This window comes from Aplidium turbinatum, chromosome 2, assembly GCF_918807975.1.
Source record: "Aplidium turbinatum chromosome 2, kaAplTurb1.1, whole genome shotgun sequence".
Taxonomy (NCBI): Eukaryota; Metazoa; Chordata; class Ascidiacea; order Aplousobranchia; family Polyclinidae; genus Aplidium; species Aplidium turbinatum.
The window spans coordinates 8,298,617-8,321,612 of NC_137473.1; the positions used below are offsets into that span (position 1 = coordinate 8,298,617).

The 22,996-nt window shown below is 38.6% G+C and overlaps 1 protein-coding gene across 2 annotated transcripts in view; it reads left to right on the plus strand.

The window, feature by feature from the left end:
- LOC145788257 (focal adhesion kinase 1-like) overlaps positions 1-22,996 on the plus strand; it is a 77,161-nt gene that overhangs the window by 20,047 nt on the left and 34,118 nt on the right. For both annotated transcript variants that reach the window (XM_082600036.1, XM_082600037.1), the window contains 13 exons: positions 3,022-3,184; positions 3,949-4,019; positions 4,763-4,898; positions 5,376-5,463; positions 6,064-6,154; positions 6,887-7,062; positions 7,719-7,806; positions 9,001-9,143; positions 9,644-9,839; positions 10,220-10,324; positions 10,860-10,940; positions 13,494-13,604; positions 14,200-14,308. In XM_082600036.1, the coding sequence (XP_082456162.1) occupies positions 3,022-3,184; positions 3,949-4,019; positions 4,763-4,898; positions 5,376-5,463; positions 6,064-6,154; positions 6,887-7,062; positions 7,719-7,806; positions 9,001-9,143; positions 9,644-9,839; positions 10,220-10,324; positions 10,860-10,940; positions 13,494-13,604; positions 14,200-14,308 (1,558 nt within the window). The remainder of the gene's footprint in view (positions 1-3,021; positions 3,185-3,948; positions 4,020-4,762; positions 4,899-5,375; positions 5,464-6,063; positions 6,155-6,886; positions 7,063-7,718; positions 7,807-9,000; positions 9,144-9,643; positions 9,840-10,219; positions 10,325-10,859; positions 10,941-13,493; positions 13,605-14,199; positions 14,309-22,996) is intronic.

Sequence of the window (22,996 nt, forward strand, 5' to 3'; positions counted from 1 at the left end):
AGCGGAGTTCACAGGACATATGTTTCGTATAATCAATACATCGAGTTTGTCAGATTTAAAACAAGAAACTGCTTTTGCGCAGCTACGCTGAAACAGACTATCTAGAGAAATCCATCGTTTTTCCATGGATTCAACGTTTGTAGACGTTAAATCATGGCAAAAACGATGGATTTTGCCAGTTGAAACGTCCGTTGAAATGACATTGCCTGAATCTTTGCCTGCCTTAGTTAAACTTTAACGTGTGATGTGTTGGTTGTGCAAGCAAGAGTACTCTGTCCTATTCATGCTAGTGAGGTCATAAAGATTATCTCCGGCTTGAGTAGTTGCCACACTTGGCGCTTGAGCAATACGGAGCTGATGTGAATGATAGCTAAAGCTACCCAGCTGGCGAAACTGATCTTTTTTGCATTGAATCAACGTCTGCAGGCGCTGAATTCACGTAAAAAAGAACTGATCTCCTGACTGCGTTGTCAGATGTGGAATGTAGAAATGGTTCTAGGCGACTTTTGAATTTGTGTTACCACGAACCAGTGAGGGGATGTTGCGAAATACTACATCACAGTCCGAGAATACAGTCTATGCACAGTACACACAGTCACATTGTAGCTTTCAAATCATGAGGAAAGGTTGGTCAGTCTATTGGTGGTACAGTAAAGTGTAGTAATTTTGTCTCAGTGAAGAAAGTAACAGGTGTCAGATAGACATTTTTTCTTGTAAAAAAGCTGACTGGAATTTTACTGTCTCTGTTTCGTCAATTCGGTACCGTCTCAGTCGTTTTTTCAAAAACTAATTTAACGTCTGCAGGCTTTAAATCAATGTAAAACAATGACTGCATTTCTGCTTTGGGTATGATTACCAAAACTTTATACTTTTCTCGTTTGTTAAGTTCTGGAATATTGCCTTTGTGTAACTACCAGCCAACACATCTTCCCATTGATTCCACGTCTGCTGACGTTAAATGGAACTGTAAAAAAGCACTGAAACAAGACCTGTAAAAATGAACTGATTCGCTGGCATGATGATACTACTCGAACACGTGAAAAACGAAAATAAATCGAACTCTGTGAAAAGTGGAAAGTCACATGCGAATTTGACGTTACAAAGCATTTAATCAACACTCTTGTGGTAGCTTATCACATGCAATATTATCGTTTTATCAGCTCTGGGTCTTGCTTCTGGACTTCATCGCCCATTCCTGCTTTTTCCAGATTATTTGATTTACGATCTCGTTAGGAATCTAATTAGGTTGTTGAATTAGCCATATCTGTCCACGCGTCGAAGCATGTGACCCCAGACAGCAAAGCGACCGTTTTTTACGTTTATTCAACGTCTGCAGACGATGATTTGACGTAGAAAATGACTGATTTGTTGGCTGAGAAAGCACGTCTTGCAGTCTCACAGAAAGCGGCAAGCAGCAGGGCAGTTTCAGTTTCTTAAGCTCTGAGTCAATGGCATCGAACTCGAATGATTCATAAAGTAGAGACTCGTTTTTTGTACTTGATTTTTTGGAGAGTGAAGGCTAGATAGTTTGAATTTCTTTATAATTGTATGGTTAAGGGCTTTCTGTAATGAATCTCAAGGCCAGTGAGCCAATTCTTCCGCGGATGCTTGTCTGGCATGAGTTTCGGCTTGGGAGTTCAGCTGTTGAAATTAAACTTGAAGGTGTAGAGAGTAGAGTACAAGTGAAACTAAATTTGAATGTGCGTTGGACTGAAACTGCTTTAAATGCTTAGTTTTTGCTGATAACAAAGTAAAATTATTTCCACTTTCATTACAGAGCGTTATGTTGTCGTAATATTTTATTTGTTTTTTCCTCAATATGGACTTACAGGCGTTGGACAATGAATTGGGAAAGTGACAATTGAGATTGAGTGAGAGAACTGTTTATTTTTCTTCTATATGTCGTAGCATACAGGCCAGGTTTGGGTACAAAAGGAGATTGTTTATCACATCAATGGTGACCCAGAAAGCAAATCAGTCATTTTCTACATTAATTCAACGTCTGCAAACGCTAAATCAATGTAAAAATGGCTGATTTGCTGTCAGTTCAACTTCTTGAAAGGCTGTTTGGGGTCTGACGTCAAACCAAAGATGAATTTAAATATCCTGTAGTCATTGAAGCAAGAATTGACAGCAGCAGACACGTGTTTCTCCCATGAGGTTGGGCTCATCAGTATCGCACCACTAACTCATGCTACCATGAAACTGACTAGCTTGAACCAAGAGAAGCCTTTCAGTGCAATCACATAGGACCTCCGTTGCGAAGAGTTGTGCAGTTCATTTATTAAATTTTACACTTGTACTTGGTCAACACGTCCAGTTGTTGATGCGTGTGTAATATCATGATTTTGTCCAGGCTGAAAGCTGTACAGAAAATGACAATTTAAGTTTTTAACGTTTTCTAAATAATTCATTTTCTCAACCATGCTTTTGTTTAAAAAAGTCAGTAGCTACAAAATATTACCCGTCACTTGTTCTCACGTCCTTTGATATATTTTTAAACTTTGTCAAACTTCTATGAGGTGATTATTATGCGAACCTTCCGTTCATTGGTGTGCTGGTGTATTGCGTATAGTTAGTGTGCTTTCTTTTGTGACCCGGCTGCGTTATTGACGGAAGACGAAGCCAAAGCTTTGTATGAGCTTTCTTCATATCCACAAACACACTCTGCGGTTTTATCGCCTTGCATTAGGGATATCCATCAACGAATACGTAGAATCTGTTTTAAATTTGAAAGTGTTAGTATATCCTCAAGACATATTATATAGCTACTGGAGGTAACGAAGTTTTGTGTATCTTAAATTTAAAAAGCTTAACAGTTCCAGCTTCATGAGCCGAGCTAGTAGATGTTTGCCCCAGACAACAAGTCAACCATTTTTACATTGCGTTGAATCAATGTAATAAAAACGTTTGATTTGCTGTCTGGGGGTACATAGTTGTACTTTTCTAGCAATGTCAGATGGATTGTTTGACATTATACGTCAACCTTGTCGGTCAATAATTATGCCTCTTTGCTCATAGACGAAGGTGCAATCGCAGAAGGACGCTGTGGAAGCAGCGAGACTGGCAGCGACTCTTGATAAGAAAAAAGGATTTGGTGACTCGCTTCGACGAAGGATCGTGGGGGGCCACCACGACAAGCCCAAGAGGCAAGAGAGAGACCCCATCACCACTGGTCTCTCGGGTAAGTGCGCTTTAGGTTTACTTCAGTGATGGTGTGCATTTTTTTTACGATTAATCAGAGTTGGATTGCCCTCTTCTTGTCTATTAGCTTTTAATGCATTTAGTTTCATACAGTTTAGATATTGATGACAGCTTTCGGCGGCATAGCTGATTAATAAAAACATGTAACTAGCTCTTACAGTATAGCAAGGCCTTTTCAAATGAATCGCAAACAGCAATTTTACTTCATTTAAACTTTCTACTTCTAAATCCGATTACTTCATACAGAATTCTTACTATCCGACATCAAGCATTGAGTAATCTTAAAACTATTAATAGGTTTATTATAATTACTAATGTATTTTTTACATCTAAAAGTTTTTCATTGTCATTTTAGCACAATATGTCATGGTAGGCCTGAATAGTTTGTCAGCAGTAGGACTTGAAAAGGGCCGGAAAGCACTGGTGTAACTGACGCGAGCTCTGAAGATTCTTGGTTCGATACTAAAGCGGGATAACGCTGCTGTATCTTAGCAAGACACCCGATGGCGTGTTTACAGTCACTATGGGACATGAAAGCTGGCTTTTTGACTTTTTCATTTACTTTATCTTAGTTGTTAGCCGTAAATGTGAAAACGACTTTATCAGCTACAGATAATTTTTATCAAAATAACGATTATCTCAATTCTACCCAGCAAAACTTGCGTGTTTTATTTAGCGATGTGAGAATGGCTTGTTTTGCTGGCCGGGACATGATAACAAGCTAAGACAAACTCGTTTGTTCAGGTAAAAACTTGCACGATTCTAAGCTTCAACGGATTCAAAGCACCAAGCAATCCCAAGTCAAGGTCAAGTCAGTGAGTTTCTGTGAAAACCGACATCTGCAGTTAAGCTATAATAAGTCGAAGATTTTGTTTTAATGTCGTAGAAAGATGGCTAATTTTTACCACCATGACTCACAAATAACACTGGATTCCTTTTCTGTCTGACTCCAATGCTTTCATTGCTACTCTAATGATTGGTACCTTTCTTTGCTGGAATATAAAATACATCTACATGTAGATCAGTTATTTTCAATGTAGATGTTATTGTAAAATCAGTTATTTTCGTTACTTGAGAAGGGCTAACTTGAGTATGGCCGAAAACGTCCGTAGTTTATAGTTTTATGTTCACTCTAATGTATGATGTTAAATGCCGTGTGGTTGCTTGGTTTTGTCTGTCTATGGTTAAAGAAAATCACCTCTCTACCAAAATTGTATTAATACTATAAATACTACAAAAAATGCGCGATGCCAGAAGAGCAAATTTGATCGAATATAGTTATCTCCTAAAAGCTTTTGACAGCCTTTTCACCCTTTTTGGGATCTTCAACAGGTAGATACTTATTATAACAGTTTCTAAGGACCTTCTAAACATCCCAAAATTCGTGAAACAGGCTGTCAAGTTTTTTTTGTGATTAGTAACTATATTGAAGGGTGAAATTATGTATTTACGCTGTGTGTGTGTGTTGGGAAATTAAACTCGATCCTCATCAAACGCGAGTCCTAAACTTTTCCATTATTCTACCTGACCTACCGTGATTGTTATGCAACTACTTTAGGACTCCTTGCGGAGGATTAAGAGCGATCGTTTGGACATCGAGGCTGCCGCTAGGGTGCGCCAAAACACACCGCCGAGAAACAAAAGTGATATAGACATAGAAGTAATCTATTCGTCTCCGTACAAGCGAAACAAAGGTGAGAATGGTTGACTTTGTGACGAATACATGGCTTCGTAGTTTTGAATTATTTTTCATCCGTTTTCTTTAGATTTCAATCCTATTCACCTTTGTTGGGATGGCGCAACGGATAAGGCGTTGGCTTTCCAATTTTCCTGGTTCGACTCCCGGCTTCAGCTGGTTGTTGTAAACACCGATCACCTTTACCTAGGGTGTAATAAATTGGGTGGGCATAGATTCTGCAGGAAAGGCGGCCGAGAGAAAGGAACCGGCCACCCTAATCTCCTTAGTGCCGAAGGCTTAGTACAATAAGAACATTATCTTATACCCAACACTTGAATCAAGTATGGGACCACCTTTACCTTTTTACATGGCTTCGTTGTTTTGAATTATTCTTCACCCACCCGTTTTCTTTTGAATTCAATCCTATTTACCATTGTTACTTCATCGACACTGAATGGAACATCAAATGCGTTCAAGAACATGTGTCTCTCAGGTACTGCCGGAGAAGTCGACGCCTGGCTGGTGGACACCCTTGAATTTTCAACCAACATGGCCCAGCCTCCCTTACCACTAAGAAACAGGTAATGCAATCAGCACACATGATATTTAAACCAACACCGTTGAGACACTTACAAAGCTGTGTCATGCAAACAGTCTCTATCGTAGTTGCTCCGTATTCTTTATCTTTAGCTACAACGACTGATAAAAAAGAAATTGATTATTTATTATTATTTTTTAATGTAAAAACCACTTAACTGTTATGCGCTTTACCCGTGCTGAAGATTGAATAACGCTTTTAGTGTAGTTTGCTGATATCGTAATTATCTGTAGATGTAGGATGAGCTACGGAGCCGCCGGTTTTCTAGTTCGAATTGTGTTGAGGTTACCATTTAATGTCGTTGTGAATTTTTAGAATTTGTTTTTTCAGTTGTGTTTTGTTTCTAAACCTTCTCAAACCCGAGCAGAATCTTTTCATGGTGCCATTTTTATGATTTTGTTATCGTGGTCTAATTACCCAGACAACAAAATCCGTTATTTTTACATTGATTCAACGTCTGCAGACGTTGAACTATTGTTGAGACGTTGAACTGCAGACGTTAAATCAATGTAAAAATAACGGATTTTGCTGTGTGGGACTCACCAGCCCTACCTTGTTGATTACTTGTGTTGTTTTCACCCAGGCCCTCAATCTCAGAGAAATCCTTGATCAAGATCCACCATCCAAACGGATCACTCAGCACTGTAAAGTACCTCCCGACCACCGAAATAAAGGTAGTTGCTTTGCTTTTTGTTTGTCTTCATCATCATCATCATTGTCAGCCATTGTTGTTTCACTGCAGGGTGAAGGCCTTCCCCATATCTTTATAATTTTGTCTGTCTTTGCGCGTTTGTGTCCAGTGTTTGTCGAATTGGTAGAGTTCGTCTCGCCATCTTGTTTTCTGTTTCCCTCTTTTGCGTTTATTGTCAAGCGGTATCCAGTCAGTAGCTCTTCTTGTCCATCTGTTGTTGTTTGTCTTAGTTGTTTGCAAATAAATTGGATACTGTATTGCGAATATAATCTTTGTGTCTTCATCGCATGCAATCAAATACTGAAGCAAGAACAATTTTGAAAAACACTCATGTTCAAGAATATGCTGCTTAGGACGTGCAGTTTATTTAATCTGACGCTCTGTGACAAATAAGGTCCTTACTCAGTTCTGAGTGGTCAAACTGTCAGACTTTGTCTGTGATTGAAAGCTTCTGCAAGTATGCGAAACTATTCGGATTGAAGTTGAAAAAAAGGATTCCCCCCCAGACAGCAAAATCCGTCATTTTTACATTGATTCAACGTCTGCAGACACTGAATTAATGTAAAAATGACGGATTTTGCTGTCAGGATCGCTCCTATGTCGGAAGTGCAGAGCTTAAACTTGATTGTTCGAGCCATAACTTTTAACTTCCTGTTTCAATTAAACTGCTTGGGATGTGCAGTATTGTTGCAAAACTTATCATTGTCTATGTTAGGGAATCATCCAAGCTGTGTCTCGTCGTATTCATCCCCACAATCTTCCCTTATTGAGATCCTTCGCGGTCAGACTTATTCATCCGGGAAGCGGTGATGTTTATTGGCTTCATCCCAATCTCATCATGGAGGAAGTACAAGAGAGATACGATCTCTTGCATCCCATATCGGAATGTCGGTAAGAAACGTTGTTATTGAAATATTGTTTCTTCGAAAGTCGTATTTCATCTTTCGAAATGTGTTTCTGGTGAGGTTCTAGATTTGATGAGGTTGTAGATCTGATGAGGTTCTAGGTTGAAATCCCGAATTCGGTGGGTTTTTTAAATAATCTTATAGTTTGTAGTTTTAAGCTGTATATTTTTTAATATTGTTATTGGTGATATTTAGGGTTGGGAAAACTGTGGCCCACGGATTGCATGTGATTGTGCCTGTTGAAGGTTTTGGTTTTCTTTGGGCGAGCGACCAAACGAGCTAATCATATTTTTACATTGATTCATTGTCTGCAGTTTTTGCATCACATTTTCTATTTTTTTTAGATTTTTATTGTGCTAAAACATACGACATGGCCTTTTAAAAGTATGGTCTTGCACTTGCAGTGAAACACTTGCACATCTCTAAGTAACTAAAACGTGGTGAAGCGGATACTGTCTCGTCAAAACTTGGCCAAAATCCCAAAAAAGGATTCGTTAGAATTCAACAAATAGTAACTAAGGGGCTTTGAAGTAGATTTCCAGTAATTGAAATGCCACAAAATCTAACCTGGGCCACAAAGGTCTTCAGTTCGACCCCTACCAAAATCACAAGACTTTGTAATCTTGCTTCTTCAACTTACAGATACGAGCTGCGCGTTCGCTATCTTCCCAAAAGTTTGCAGGAATTCCACGACCGAGATAAGAGCACCTTCTTTTGTTACTATGAACAGGTTAGTGTCCCATGTAGGCACATTTGGTGTTAAAACACAAACAGATTATTCACCGATTGAGCCAATCTGTTGGTTAAGCAATTTGTTTTGCGCACTACTGCTTTGTGCGCAAACCGTGATCTACTGATAAAATCTCCGATTACTGATCCATCAATAAACTTAGCAAAAACTGCCAAACTGATTAATCGGTTCTTACAAAATCCGCTCTTAGTTCATCTAACCCTTAGTGTTCATAGATGTAATCAAATTCATCCGCATGTTGGCAGCATTAAGCTTCTAACTTCCGGGTTTTACTTTGTTTATTTTTTAGTTACTTTTGATGACGTCGCCGTTGTAATTAGTTGTTTCGTCAAGTTGACTGTTGTTGTCTGTGTTATCATCATGATCAACCAACTTTGATTATGCAGTCCATGAATTAATCACTACGTTGATGGTTGAGGGTGTGGCCTATCTGTGTGTCTTAGCGTATTTAGTATGGTAGCCGAAGAATGGCCATACCGAGCAGCGAGAATATCGGATTTATCTCTAAACCTCTATCAATTTTAGAAATTGCCACAAATTGCGTAATCTTGCAACAAAACTTGCTCGATCGCTCTGTTGCTTGTGGAGATTGCCCAATGCCCACCCAGATAATTAATTAGTTTTTTTGCATTGATTCAACATCTAAGTAGACATTCGATGGCGTCCAACCCTCCCAATGCGGGGAACAAGAAACGTTAAATCATATAGATAGTGGTAGAGACGTTGAATCAATGTTAAAAATGAATAATTTGCTGACTGTGTGTACAGTACACACTTACAAGGTAGTTTGAGTCAGTTAGCTAAAGCTGTTTATTTACATCATTCCAAGACTTGTCGGCAGCTGTGGCCGAGTGGTTAGCGCGTTGGGCTCGCAGTCGAGAGCCTGCATGTTCGACTCCAGCCACCCGCACTTGCTGTTGTTTCTCTGGGCAAGAAACTTTACGATAATTGCCTCTACCCAGTGATCGATTTCGAGTAATGGGTAGTACCAAATTTAAGTCATAAGTAGAGTAGACAACCGGAAAAAGACATTGCAGTCGGCTGCAGCGTGGGTCAAGTGTACGTCGGAAGGCGTACACCGATGCATAGCGCTTAAGTTCGCTTTCCCGCAATGCAGGATAAAGATATGAAAAACGAAAACAAACAGACGTGAACTTTTGCTTGTACTTCCAGGTGTTCTCTGACTACCTCAGCTCTGTAGCAGAGAAGGTCGACCATGAGACGGCGATAAAGCTCGGCTGCTTGGAGATCCGTCGCCAGTTCAAAGACATGCCCAATAATGTCTTTGAAAAAAAGTCCAACTTCGAATTGCTCGAGTGAGTTGCTACTTGGTTCCCAGCTAACAAGAGTTGTCCTTTTTGCATCGTTTTAATGTCTAGCGACATTAAAACGATGTAAATACGACAACTTTTGCCATTGGGTGATTCTGCTAACATGACGCAATCGACAAATCAGTGACTCGATGACAGGATCAATCAATGACTAAAGTCATGACTCGATCGACTCTTTCATGGAAGCCAGTCTTCGCTTTCAGACATGTCATTCAGTTTCCAATGACCGATATCGTATACTTCCGATAAGTATCTAACCGACGTCCTTTTAACCGTTATACCAGCGCTCTCACAACTTCATTGCAATCGATGGTGACGTACTGAATTTAGACGTTGATACAACGCAAAAAGAACCAAACTTGCTGGCTACCCAGACAGCTAAAGTCGTCATTTTTGCATTGAATCGTCGTCTGCAGATGTTAAATCGTTCTAAAAGTGACGGATTTTTGCTGTTTGGGATACTTGAACACCAATGTAACTTTCAGGCGCGACGTGGGTTTGAAGAAGTTCTTCCCCGACAACTTACTGACCTCGATGAAAACGAAGGACCTACGCAGAGGGATCTCCCGCGAGTTCAAAGCCATCAGTTCATTGTCCAGCGAGCCGTGTGCATTCAGCTTCTTTGACATCTTGAAGAAAATAACCAGATTTCAACAGGAACTGTTCCGTTGCTCGCTAGGGGTGAGTGCTGACTTCAGGTTTTTCGTCTTAATCCTAGATGCCAGTTGTTCATTCATTAAAGCTATGCACAAGAGTTGAAGCTAATGTAGCAACGTGGAATACTTCGGCTTCTTGCTTGAAAATTGTTTAAGCAAGATTAAGTAGTCTTAGAATAAAAATTTGTCTGCCGAAATTGACAAACTTCTCCAACCTTCATAATCTTTTTCAATCTACGGAAACTGCGTCAACTTTTTGGTGAATTCCGCCAATCATTGCAGTTGCATTCATTCAAGTCATAATTTTTGTTGTTGTCGATTGCTCTTGTGACATCATGTAAACTCCTGCTATCTGTGGCTAGAAGGTTCCCAAATCGTAGTAAACTGTCAATTATTTTTCTTCAGTCTGGATGGAGCGTGTCTGTGGATCTTGTGATCGGACCAGAGGTTGGGATCAGTTACTGGACGGACAAAGGCACTGCCCCTACTCCCCTTGCAGAGTTTCATCAAGTAAATTGTGAATGTTGTTGTTTGTCATTTTGAATTTCGTTATTTCGTTTTAGTTTAACTCTTTTCTCTCACAACTTTTGCGTCGTCAATGTGATTTTAGTTTTTCGTAAGGTCTTGCGCAGCCAACCAATCCGTCCTTTTTAACACTGTTTCAACGTCTGCAGCTGGCTGGGTGGCTGCTCTGCAGTTGGTCTCGGTGTGTAGTAGTCAACAAACAGACTGAGGTGATAAAAGAATAAACAACCCTTGTGCTCAGGCACTAAAACGAAGGATTCGCAATCGGATTCGTTACGTTGCATTATTATTCATTTCTTCAAAACTTTTCTTTTCCCCCTAATTGAAAATTTTTCCAAAAATACCATCCGCTTCAGTAATTCGCCTTGATGGCCCAAGTTCTGGCCGTTAAGAACAAATAGGTATGAAGAAACTTTGTGTTGATTATTCACAAACAATAAGTGAGTGCTCGAAGCATTATAGATAACATATGCGGAAAGACGTAAATTTACAACACTGGACACCATTTAATTTCTTTCAGGTTCTTTCAATCAAAACTGACTCTTCCACTGACCCCACAAAGAAGGGAGTGCTTTTGTTGAAAATTCAAGGTGCCAGCGAGGTAAGGGGCTAGTTTAAACACGGTTCTCCGCCCTTTCATATTTGCCTTGCAACTCAATGCATTTACGTTTCGGTTTAGTCGAAATAGCAACGCAAAAGTGACGTATATTGTGACGAAAGCTGATAACAACAAAAATTCTTGGAAAATTTTGTACATTGACTACACGCAGGTCAGCTATAGACACGAACTGGCTCAATTCTCCTTGCAAGGAGCTGACTATTTTGTTTATGGTTTAGTCGGTAGTTGTCTTGCTAAAATTCTCAGTTGTTTTATGAAAGATGAATATTGATGTGCTTGAAGTTGCCCAGTCATACTGAAGATAGTAAGCTTTGGAAATCTAAAGGTTCATAGTTTAGTGGCTCCCAACTAGAGGCCAAACGTAAAACAACTAAAGGTATGAGCAAGGTTTTTTTTTGTGAGCGCACACCTTAACTTTTGAGTCGAGTGGGTTGAAATGGTGTTAGCCTTCAGTTTGTGACGTTGTGTGTGTACTTATTGTGGCATTATTAAGAAAAATGGAATGGATTGTAATCTGCCATGTTGACGAAAAAAAAAAGAAAAAAGACTTTTGAAATTGAAAAAAAAGACTTTTCGAAATTGAAAAAAAACAAGACTTTTCAAAAAAAAAAGCAAGACTTTCGAAATTGCTAAAATTTGAGTTATATAAGCTGAACAATACTGTATACCAGTGGTTTTCAACCAAGGTTCCGCTAGTAAGTCTAGGGGTTCCGCAAGTTTACATTCAAACCTGAGAGTCTATTTTATTATTATATGCATATTGTTTAAATACTGTATAATCAATTATTGATTAGGTTTGCCACTATTGATAAATTTGCGACACTTTAACACGTTCGCGGCGATCCCGAATTTTCGTTGTTTTCTTGTGGTGGGATTACCTTTAACTTTCTGCTTTCCCGCCAAATTTTGTCGACATGTTTTCTTCGCTTCAAGGAGTATTTTAATATAATTTTATTAATCAAATGATGTTTTTTGCATAAGGCAATTAAATTATTGAACAGGGGTTCCTCGAGCTTTTGGATTGTTTCAGTGGGTTCCGTTCCACCAAAAAGGTTGAAAGCCACTGTGTTCTGTAATTAAAAAAAACGTTGCGTTCCACAAACCTTAAAAGTTTTAAATAGTATAAGTTTGCGATGTTCGATTATTGCTTGGGCGTGATGATACTCAATTTTATGCAATTCTGATTTGCTTTGCAACTTGATGACAACCTTCCGCTTAGTATCTGACCCAGCGCTTCCACTTTTGTGGTAATTACCACAATTGTGGAATTTTCATCATGCTTGTGGTAAAAATGTGGTAATGAAAAATTTGTGGTAAAAATGTGGTAATATGGAAATTTTGTGTGGAAATCTTGCCAAAATGTGGAAATTATAAATTTTGAAAATTTGACATAAAATACTATTAATAAATAATAGCATTTAAACTGTTGTCCTCCAAAATCGAGCAGATATGCAAAAAAATTACTTATAACAGCATGTGACTAGCATGTTCCGCTGTTTTCGGTTTGATTTTGGAATGCGTCCTGACTTTTGACTTTGAAGGTAGGGTGACAACTGACAATGTGATCATAGGCACGCTTTGGCACGCGTGTGACGTCACGATATTGAGAATGATGCTTTCAGTCTCTATGTCTCTAAAACAAAGTTTGCCTAATTTTAAACGAAACTGCATTAAAAGAGCGAGTTTTGCGAATACTAAACATTCAAATATCTCAGCCAGGAATTAGCAACAAGAAAACATAGAGACTTAGCTTTATTACCGAAAAATGCCCAAGAAAACATCATCTTATTTTTTTGCTATGCCACCAGACAGCATCATTTTACAGGAATATTTATACCCACATTTTTGTTGAAAATGCTCTCAGAATGCACCAGATTTAAAGTAATTTTTCAAAATTTTCTGGGGAGGCCCCCCAGACCCCCCGCCGCTGGGTGTCGCCATTGGCGAAGAGGCTGGCGGGCGAAGCCCGGCGGCTGTCAAAACCCCCCCTTTCAAAAGTCCTGGCTAAGCTACTGGTACTTTGCTTTGTTATTTCGGACGTTCTGTTAATAAACTGAGTAGTTGTTTTAGGCCTTATTTTACACTATATAGTGTAAATATAACCAAATAATAGCGTTGCCGAATAAGGAATTCTGTCGTAATTTGAGAAAGGTTTAAAGCTGTTGAAAACAAAAACTTGCATTTTAGAAAAATTTTTAGTTCTGGGTAAAGATCAAAACCCTAACCTTACTCCTAAGTCTTACCTTAACCTTTACTAACTTTAATCCTAACTCTGACAACACCTGATAGTAACTATGGCAACAAGTGGGTAAAAATAGCCACTGTGTTAATGTAATAGTAAGTCGAAATACGGTTAAGATCGGGTAAAAAATCACAGTAAAAAATGTGGTAATCTGAGGGCAAATGTGGTAAAACAAGTGGTAATCTAGCTTTGTAAAAGTGGAAGCACTGATCTGACCCATGTTTGATCTATTACGACGACAGCAATCCCACAAATTTACTGGTTTGAAAGTAAAACTTGCTTGTTTCTTGCAGCCATTGATCATCACGACAGCTTCATTGTTTGTGGCTGAGAACATCGCGGATCTGATAGATGGCTACTGCAGAATGGTCAACAACACCGACCAGACAATCATAAGCGCCGCTGTAAGGGTCTGTCATTGATTTATGACATCATAGTGCTGCATCACCTGAAGTGTCTTTCATTTCCACATGAGTTTTTTATGCAACCTTTATGTGTGTTTGGTCCACGCTAGAAGTTAGTGTTGCCATTTTTTTTGCTTTATTTAACTTCGGTCTGCAATATCACTATCGGTTGGTTATTTAAATAGGATGTTTTCATGTTATAACTTCGTAAATTAAGTTATAGCGCTAGCATTTTATATGTATGGTTAATGATAAAAGTGCTCCTCGTCGTCGTGTGAGCGTCTGGGGTCGAGGGTCTATCCTTTTACCACCCCAGATTCATGATGTTCCCGGACTACACTGGAAGGCTACTAGAGAGCAGCCAGTATTTGGTTTCATCATCCATGAAAGTGCTGTGCTAGTAGTATAGAAGATCGGCACATACTTATATTGTACAACAATCATCTGAAGTATAAACATGACTAATAGTTTTTGAATTTTTTTAAACTGGCAAATTTAAATCGTAATTTTGTTTAATTTCTTTACACAGAGATTTAATCCCCTTCTGTATGGCCAAAGTCCTTTCTCAAGTCAAATGTTACTTTTAAATTTTCAGCTAAACAAACGACAACTCCCCCCACCTCCGTCCAACGGAAGCATGACTGACATTTCTGACGTCAGCAATCTAAAACAATTCGCGCAAGTCTCGAAATCTGGCAACTCTGGTAAGTTAAGCTTGCTATTTGCAAATTAAGCCTTGAATATTCCTTGATTGAAAAAGGTTAATTTAGCCTACTCTGATTTGAAACCTGACAGTTTTCCAGGTTTGTAGATAATTTTGAACTGGTTGGTTGGTTTTGGATCTTTATCCTCGAACTGACAAAGCCTTGATTGGTTATTCCTGGTAGTTTCGCATACTTGTAGAGGCTCTTGACGCAGGGTCGGTTACCGAGATTGGCAGAGTAAAATGTGCTAGATTGTATTTCCTTTCTATCTTTGTACAAAATTTCATTTCCAACCACTTGTATGAAATAATGAGAGCCTGAACACGTATTGAATTGGTTTCTTAAAGGATTATCAGGAAATCCTTTTGCGACTGTTGCTTCAACCTTGTTATTTATTATGATTGAGTTTCTTGTAGTAGTTGTGGGTTTGCTGAAGTGTAGTTACCTTATCACATGTTGGCAGCTTTTCATTAGCCAGTGAGCATTTAACACGTCTCATTACATGATAAAGGAATGCTAAAGGCAATTCTGTAATCGTTATCCCGTTATTAACGCCTAGCGGTTGAACAAAGAGCATTTGTATTTCCACACGATGTCGCGTATGCAGTGCTCAGAAATTTAAAGAGCCAGGTCAGGAATCTTCATATGCACTCCCAGCTTTGCTTGACAACTAGCCGTGTTATCATTGTATAGTGTACTATGTGCACTTGTTATTGTATTATTGTTTTGATACAGATTTGTGGAATTTTTAGCAAAGACCGTTTCACAGTTTTAGTTTTAATCTATTGTTTGCATTACATTGAACGTATTTTAGTGAATTTATCCAACACAGCTCCTTGTAAAGTTCTTAATTTCAAAAAGGCCACAGTTTATCGATGTCTTGTGTGAAATGCGCGTTGCGCAATCGTGCTTCGAATGAGATGATGCGCATTTGGCATTGAATGTCGGCAACTAAAATATTGTTGAAGTAATTTATTTGTGTTCAAGCTTACATCGATCTTATTTTGGAAAAACACTGTTTCTGCTCAGATTTCACAAGGCGATAATAAACCAGTTGGTAAACCATTTCTTTTTGTACATTGCTGCAACGTCTGCAGACGTATGCATCACCCAGCAGGGTTTCTTTTTGGTGCCTGACGCAAAGCTGTAGTTTCCGTTGCTTTGTGACGTCACAAGCCTGGGTCGATAGTTTGTATTCTCTGCAAATGCCGGAAGTAAACTGGTTAAGTTTTGGGTTTGTTTATCAATGTGCTCTGTCCAGCTTCAATGCGGGGGAGGTTGCTATACTCAGAGAAAGCAAACTGCTCACTGCGAAAAATGTGCAACACACTCTCCAAACAGCAAAATTTGCCATTTTTTACATTAATTTAGCGTCTGCAGACGTTTAATCAATGTAAAAATGACTGTTTTGCTGTCTGGGTACGTTTACTTCATCAAGGTTCCGATATTTTATCATCACTTCCAATTTTTTGACCCGCGATTAAAGTGACACATTTCCAATTTAAGACTATAAAAGTGTGCTTGCACAATGTGAATCGCATTGAGTGTAATATTGCTACGTTGCCGAGTGAGAAGTAATTGAGTCCTACTCCTAATCCCTGATTTTGAAGCATGAAGGAAATTTTGTTTAAAGAAAATGTTCACTCAGAATATTAGAAAATAACCGTCATTTTAGAGTAAACATCGCCTAGAAACGTTCAAACAATGCATTAGTTGATCACATTTGATCAAGTCCACCGAACCCACTCGTTGCCTATAAAACACAGGAAGAACTTGTTTAAATTATGACGTTAAGAACAGAGTGGGCTTCATTAGAGGAAACAGAACACCATTCAACGATAATTCCTTTTCATATGGTGCAAAAAATCCTAGTGGGAAGATGTTATAATTTGCATACCAATACCAAGGCAACTGACATCCATCAGGTTTTTGAAGGTTTAGTTCGGTTGCTGTTGTCATAATTTTCTGTTGGATGCCGTACCTTTGTTGGAATTTAAAACTTTTATAACCAGTGACTGGTAAGGGGAAGCTTAGTTTAGTCCGACAGCTTAGTGCATCCACGAATAAGTACAATAAAGGTTTAAAAACTGGCTACAACAGTTAACAATAATATGAGAAAGCAAAGAAGGGTTAAATTTTCTGTCAGAGAGTTAGTATTAATTATTAATTTAAGTATTAATTACATTTAAAACGTCGTTGATTCGTGCGAATCCCTGGCAGCAGTTTTTGGTCACGCATTATTTGGTTGTTGGTCAGCGTTATTCAAGGTGATAAAAGTGGTGCGATGTCATTGATGGAGTACATACGTCTCTTTTATCCTTCGTGTTCTCACTTTGAAAAGCATCTAAAATTTACGAAAAAACGTTGCCGTTGGTTTCCAGCGTCAAACTTATCAGCTGGCAATTCCATTTTTAACATTGTTTCAACGTCTATAGACTTTTTCACCTGAGCGTTTGGTTGAATTTCAGATATTTTGTTTGAACTTAAAGTTAACTCTTGTACTGTAAACCATGAATCGAAACAACAACTACTGTCCCTCGCCAAAGCGGCTTAACAGGCAACTGTATGCCATCGACACTGCCTTAGCCAGGCAATTAGGTCGTGCCAACGTCTTCGAAAGAAAAAATCACCAGAAGCTTGTGTTTGACACTTTTTCTGGTCGAAGCTACATGGAAGGTAGGTTCACATTTCTTGGCTTCTTAGCAACTGCACGAATTGCAACGGAAGTTAGCTGAAAGTTCTGAAAAATAATCATGTTGTTATGCTACTTCATCATGTCGGTTCAATTGTGTGCAATGTTGATTTGACGTAAGGTTTTTACAATGTCTTGTGACATTTATCCGGTCTGGTTTTGTTATCTCGAGAGATAAAATTTATGGAAATTTTGAACACACATGACAAACTGTAAGATACAGGATTGCAGGTCACATCTCGATCATAAGTGCCAATGGTTACTTTTCTGATGCTATGCTCGAACAAGCGTAATGTACACTGATTTAGGAATTTCGAAGAATTGATAATTTTTGCAGCAGTTGCCAAGTGATAGGGCTCTGGTAGAGAGTTTGTCTTGTTGAACCATAGACATACGGAGCTGAGTTGTACAAATTGTTTTTTCGTACCTTGCCTAAATGCCTAGTGTCAACCTGTACATACCACATCATATGATCTGTGTAACGCCGTTTAATGCAGTGACCTTTGATATTCTCGTGTTTATTGTTGAGTGTTAAGCGAGTCAGAAGCACTGGTCAGTTTTTGTTCTTTTCCTGTTGATAAATTTAGTATTTCACCATTGCATTTTGTTTAGATATAGATAAAATTACTGTATGTTACTCCTGAAGAGGACATCATACGATGTCGAAAACGTTCGAAATTTGTTTCAATGAATTTTTTTTGTTTTCTGTAAATGGTGTAATAAACTTAAATCTGTTAAATCTGATAAAGTTACTAGGCTTCGTATGCCCATGATTCAGTTGCTAAGTGTTAAAAGTAAAGGGTTGCTTACCATTACTATTTAATGAATATTTATACTTCACTTGTGATTGCTAAAAACTGATCAACAAGCTGTTGACAAGATTCCGGAAAGTGCTATGAATTGATGGTTGCCCCCCTTGGACAATACGAAAAGATAATTGCAGTTTTGCTGATTGGATTATTTTCGTTTATTGACGTTATTGTTTGCAAAGCAACTGATAGTGGCAGTTTTATTTAAGTTGTGGCAGCAATTGATAAGAAAGGTAGCAAAGGAAAACTTAACTAACGTTTCGATCCTGAATACACCGCAATCGACAATCACAAGAACTTGTCACTTTTAGATAGATACAATTGCCTTTAGACCAAAGACAGGCAAGACACGACAATACAACAGGGTTGAGCATTATCACAATATATTTTACATATTTACGAATAGTTTAACAGTCAAACGTTTTCGGCTTAACTTAAGCCCTCATCAGAAATCTGAAAGTACATAGATATTACACAGATAAGTTTACAACATGTTGCTTGTCTAACGTGCAATACATACAGTACGAACATATGCGCACAATACAAGTGCAGCACGAACATACAATACAACTGCAGCACGAACAACTCATGGTCTAGAGCAGGGGTCACCAAACTACGGCCCGCGCGGCCGGAACCAGCCCGCGAACTGATTTCATCTGGCCCGCCACGTGCAGCGGAAATAACAGCTGAACTACAACTGTTATGGAAAAAAATTACCAAACTTTTTGTAAAGGACTGACGTTGCTGTTTATCATTAGGCCATCACAAATGGGCACAGCCTAGACCAAATTTGGAAAAATGTAATGTTTTTTCAAGAGCACGATGCCTTGTAGTGTATCACAGCAGGGGATAACTTTTCCAGCAACCTTTCGATTTTCATCACAACTTTGCTATTCCACCGCTGACTTTGTTATTTATTGTGCTCAATTCAAGTCAATGGAAATTCTAAATAGTTGTATATCATTTCGCAATTTGCATCCGGTCCGCAGCTGTTAATCTCGCAGCAATCCGGCCCTCAGAGAAAAAAGTTTGGTGACCCCTGGACTCTAGAACAATGGCGCAATTTACCTTACCCTCAACACGAAGAAGGAACATAATGATAATGATGTGCGTACATGCCACTGGAACCAAAGTACCCGTGGGACTAACTACGTCACTCTGGTATACTGCTGGTGATTTACAAATATATTTTGAAAGAAAACGTCATTCTGTGAGTGTTACGACACAATATTTAGATTACGCTTCTTACTGAAGAGTATGTGGTTGGAACCAACTTTGTTCAGAAGTATTTTTGTTTAACGCTGTACCCATTGCGACATCGCAAATATGCGTGGCTTACAGCGCCTTCACGAAGACACTGTCAGCGCAGCCGTATGGAAGTTAAACTGAATGCAGAATGACTTTAAATCTATTCCTTCAATGTTACATACAAAGCATGTTAAGGTTGCAGACAATAACTTTGAACTTTGACCCATGACTTCCTGTCAAAGTTATTTAATTTCTGATATCCTGAATCAAAATCTCTGCTTTGGGACGTTTCAAACTTTTCTCGTTTACTGCTCCGGGCAGTGTCACGTTTTTCGTCGACATCTCACCAGACAGCAAAATCAGTCATTCAATATCCGCATACTTTGAATCAATGTAAAAATGACTGCTTTTGCTGTCTTGTCATTCATCACTTCGATTCTTGCTCTTGTCAATTACAAGCTTATTACGATCCTGTAATGAGTTACAAATATGGCACTTCAACGTCGTATTGCCGCGTTATTGCTTTGTGACGTATCCCACGAAGGGACATCATAATTCCTTGCAGAAGATGTCACCAGAGTTCGCGTGGAAGTCATGTCTATACCATGGACCACGAAGTGCATGTCCAGAGTTTCGCAATGTTTGCGAACAGCAACGCCTTTTTGCGGCCACGAAGCCTATGATTCAAATCACGAATGGAAAGAGTATTGGTCAAATAGCCGACCATATGGAGACATTATCGACTGTCTAACGCTAATCCCTCCGTGTCTACGACATGCAACAGAAAGCAATGGATCAGTTGCAATAGAATTTTATCTCGTCATGCCTGAACTGCTAACACTTTTCATCGATGCGACCATGAAAATTCAAAGCACACCAATTTGTCCAAATTGCGAAAAAAGCAGGCAAACTGTAAATCATTTAATTTTAAACTGCCCATGGACTGCACTACCCGGTGGTTTCAACACAGTTTACCAATGAGAAAATATTTTAAACAGTGGCTAAAAGACGGCGAGCTTCAGTTATAAAAATGCCAAACGAAACTACTGTATTGCCTTGTTAGTCCGCTTTACTCACATACAGTTCAGATTACTATTTCTCACCAACGCAACTTAATTCGATACAAACAAAAATACCAGAAGCCAGGGAAAGGTACAAGGGGAAAGTCTTACGGCGTTGTGAGGTAATTGTAGCCGTGACAGTGAGTTAGTCCCACAAAAAGCTCGGTTATAGGTTGCTATTGCGTAAATAGCACTTTGGTGTTCGACCCATAAAAATACCAAGTTTGAAAATAATGACTCAAACACAAAAAGGTCAGTGCATTTTAATTGTTTTGTGTCATAGTTCTGCTATTTCTGTAAAGTATGTCAAGAGCTCGTAGACAAGCTTTGCTAAGACGATGCTGTGTTGTTTAAAAGGTATTGCAGTTTAACTGGCATAATAGTGAATAAAAAGGGATCAGGATAACGCAATTTAGATGAAATTTTACGTTAAAGTTGTAAAATCAAACAGGAGAGAAATTGATGCTAGTTTGAGAAAATAGATTTATTCTCATACAGGCTGTCCAGGTAGTTGAGATTCATGATCGAATGTGCTTCCCTTTCCTCCTATTCATTGCCCACTAGTCTTCTATTCAGGTACACGCGTTCGTGAGACGCTGTACTTCTATTCAGGTACATTTTTTCGTGAAATACTTGATATTCCTCATTTAGTACCCAGCCAAATGATACTTAGCTTAGTTAATTTAAAGTCAGGGTCGAATAATCGCACTTTATTTAATTTAAGGACTTGGAGAGCTAAGTAAGAATTAACATAGTTTGTTTTGCCACAAAACTCTACACACAAGTTTGTTTCGTGAACTGAAAGACGATCAAAGATTTGCTAATGAATCAGGCTAACGGGTGTTGAACATAAAAAAAACTTCGAATATGGTTGTAGCAAGAATTGACAGCGATAGACACCGTGTTTCGACTATGAGGCTGGGATCGTCAGTATCGCACCACTAATTTTTGCCACAAGGGTATTTGACTGCCGCTTTTACCAGTCAGTTTAACTCTTATCTTTATGGAAAGAAAAGAGCCAACAAAACCAGCAAGCGCCAAGGGAGGACATTGTGAAGAAAGGAGCGTTCTTCCCAAAACTTGGAATATTTGGCTTTGACGCAAAATTCTTTGTTTTATTGTTAAATTTCGTTTGTTTTTGTGTTAAATTTCTTAAGCTCATTTAACTAAAAAATCTATTCCAACACCCCGAGTCAGTACAAAAGTTTTCTATTGATCCTTTGCTTTATTCTTTGTAAAAATTACTGTTGTGGTTAGGTCAGGAAATTTTTTATTGAGTTATCGGTTTGCATTTTGTTGGTGAAACAAATGAAATTCTTAACTAAGAAACTCAATTCAAAATAAAATCTAATGTTTCAAAGCAATTTGCTTGAACAAGTATCCCAGACGTTATATTTTAGCCTTTTGCTGTCGGGACGCCAGAATCCAGTGAAGTTTGAAGCATGCCACCGGTAGTCAATGCACGCGCTCTGGTGCATGCATCTGTTGCGTGTTTACTTTCAAACACGAAGTCGGTTCAAATGCAAAACTCAGAAGGGAGGAGGCGGAAGCGGTTTGCTAGCTGAGAAGTTTTACTTTTGGGTAATGAAGTCATGGACACGACATTTAAGTTTTCAACTTGAACTACATGAGTCTAATCTGAACAAAAGACGTCTTCACTCAAGCCAATCCTTTGTACATTGATTCAATGTGCGCAAACGTTGAATCAATGTACAAAAGGAATGGTTTGCTGACTGAGCCCAGCTTGAACGAAACATTGTTTGAGCGTATATTTTGCATAGATTTTGAGCACAATCTGAGTTTCTTTATAACCAGAAGTTCTAAATCTAGACTTAGCAAGTGATAAATGAGTGAGTGTGGATAGTGATCAGCTGACGCTTGCGGACGATTTCCTCGTACTACGCTAAATAGAATTGGAGCGAGTGGGTTAACAACTTAAACTGTCTTAGATTAGCAACCGACATTACCGTAGACCGTAGTTGCACCTTCAGTTTAGATGAAATTTTTTGTATTTTAAAAATAAAAATGGTTCCTTTGTTAAAACACATACCAGCATTTCCAAGTCATGTTTGGTTGTTGTAGGTTTGGTGGCCGTGCTTAAATTTACTTTCATCGACGTATCCTTTAAATTTACATCGCTTGCACGTTTCAAACTTCTTTGGTTTTGCCGCCGTTTCCTTTTGTTGGTTTTATTCCCGTAAACTGTTGATAACTTTATCATTGCTTTTGTTTTCCGACAGAGAAAAATAAATTGAATTGAATGTTACTTCGGTTTTGAAGCACACACGGCATACTCTGCCCATTTGATTCAGTTTTCGAGTATAAGCTGGTTGAAGTTTTCAATTTTTAAGTGTTGTAGATTATGTTTCGAGGTCACTTGAAAACAACAATAATAATAATTATGCTTTTATTTGCGCCCATTGCGATAACATACAGACGACAGAAGGCAGCGAAGTGACATATGGTCTTCGAGTCAGCTGCTCCCCTTATTTTGGCTAAAACTGGGTTATCTTTGTTGAAGTTGAAGTTTTTAATTCTGATGTTTTGTAAGTTAAGTTTCTATCTCACTTGAAACTTTTTGAATAGTTTGGTCACACATTTGATGGGTAACACAGAATGTACCAATGCGTTTGCATACCTCTACTTTGTGCATGTATATCGTATGAGGATTAGATGGCATTTGTTGTATCTTTTGAACAAAATTGAGTTGCATTGTGATATTGGAAGTATCTCGCAGATATACCCTTGCATGAACAGACTTATATTAAATACTAGTTAAAGCAGTTAGAAAACTGCTACTGTAACTATGGAATTGTGCATATATCTATGACTACAAAAACATATCAATTGTGTCTTATTAAATGAGAAAGCTCTTGCG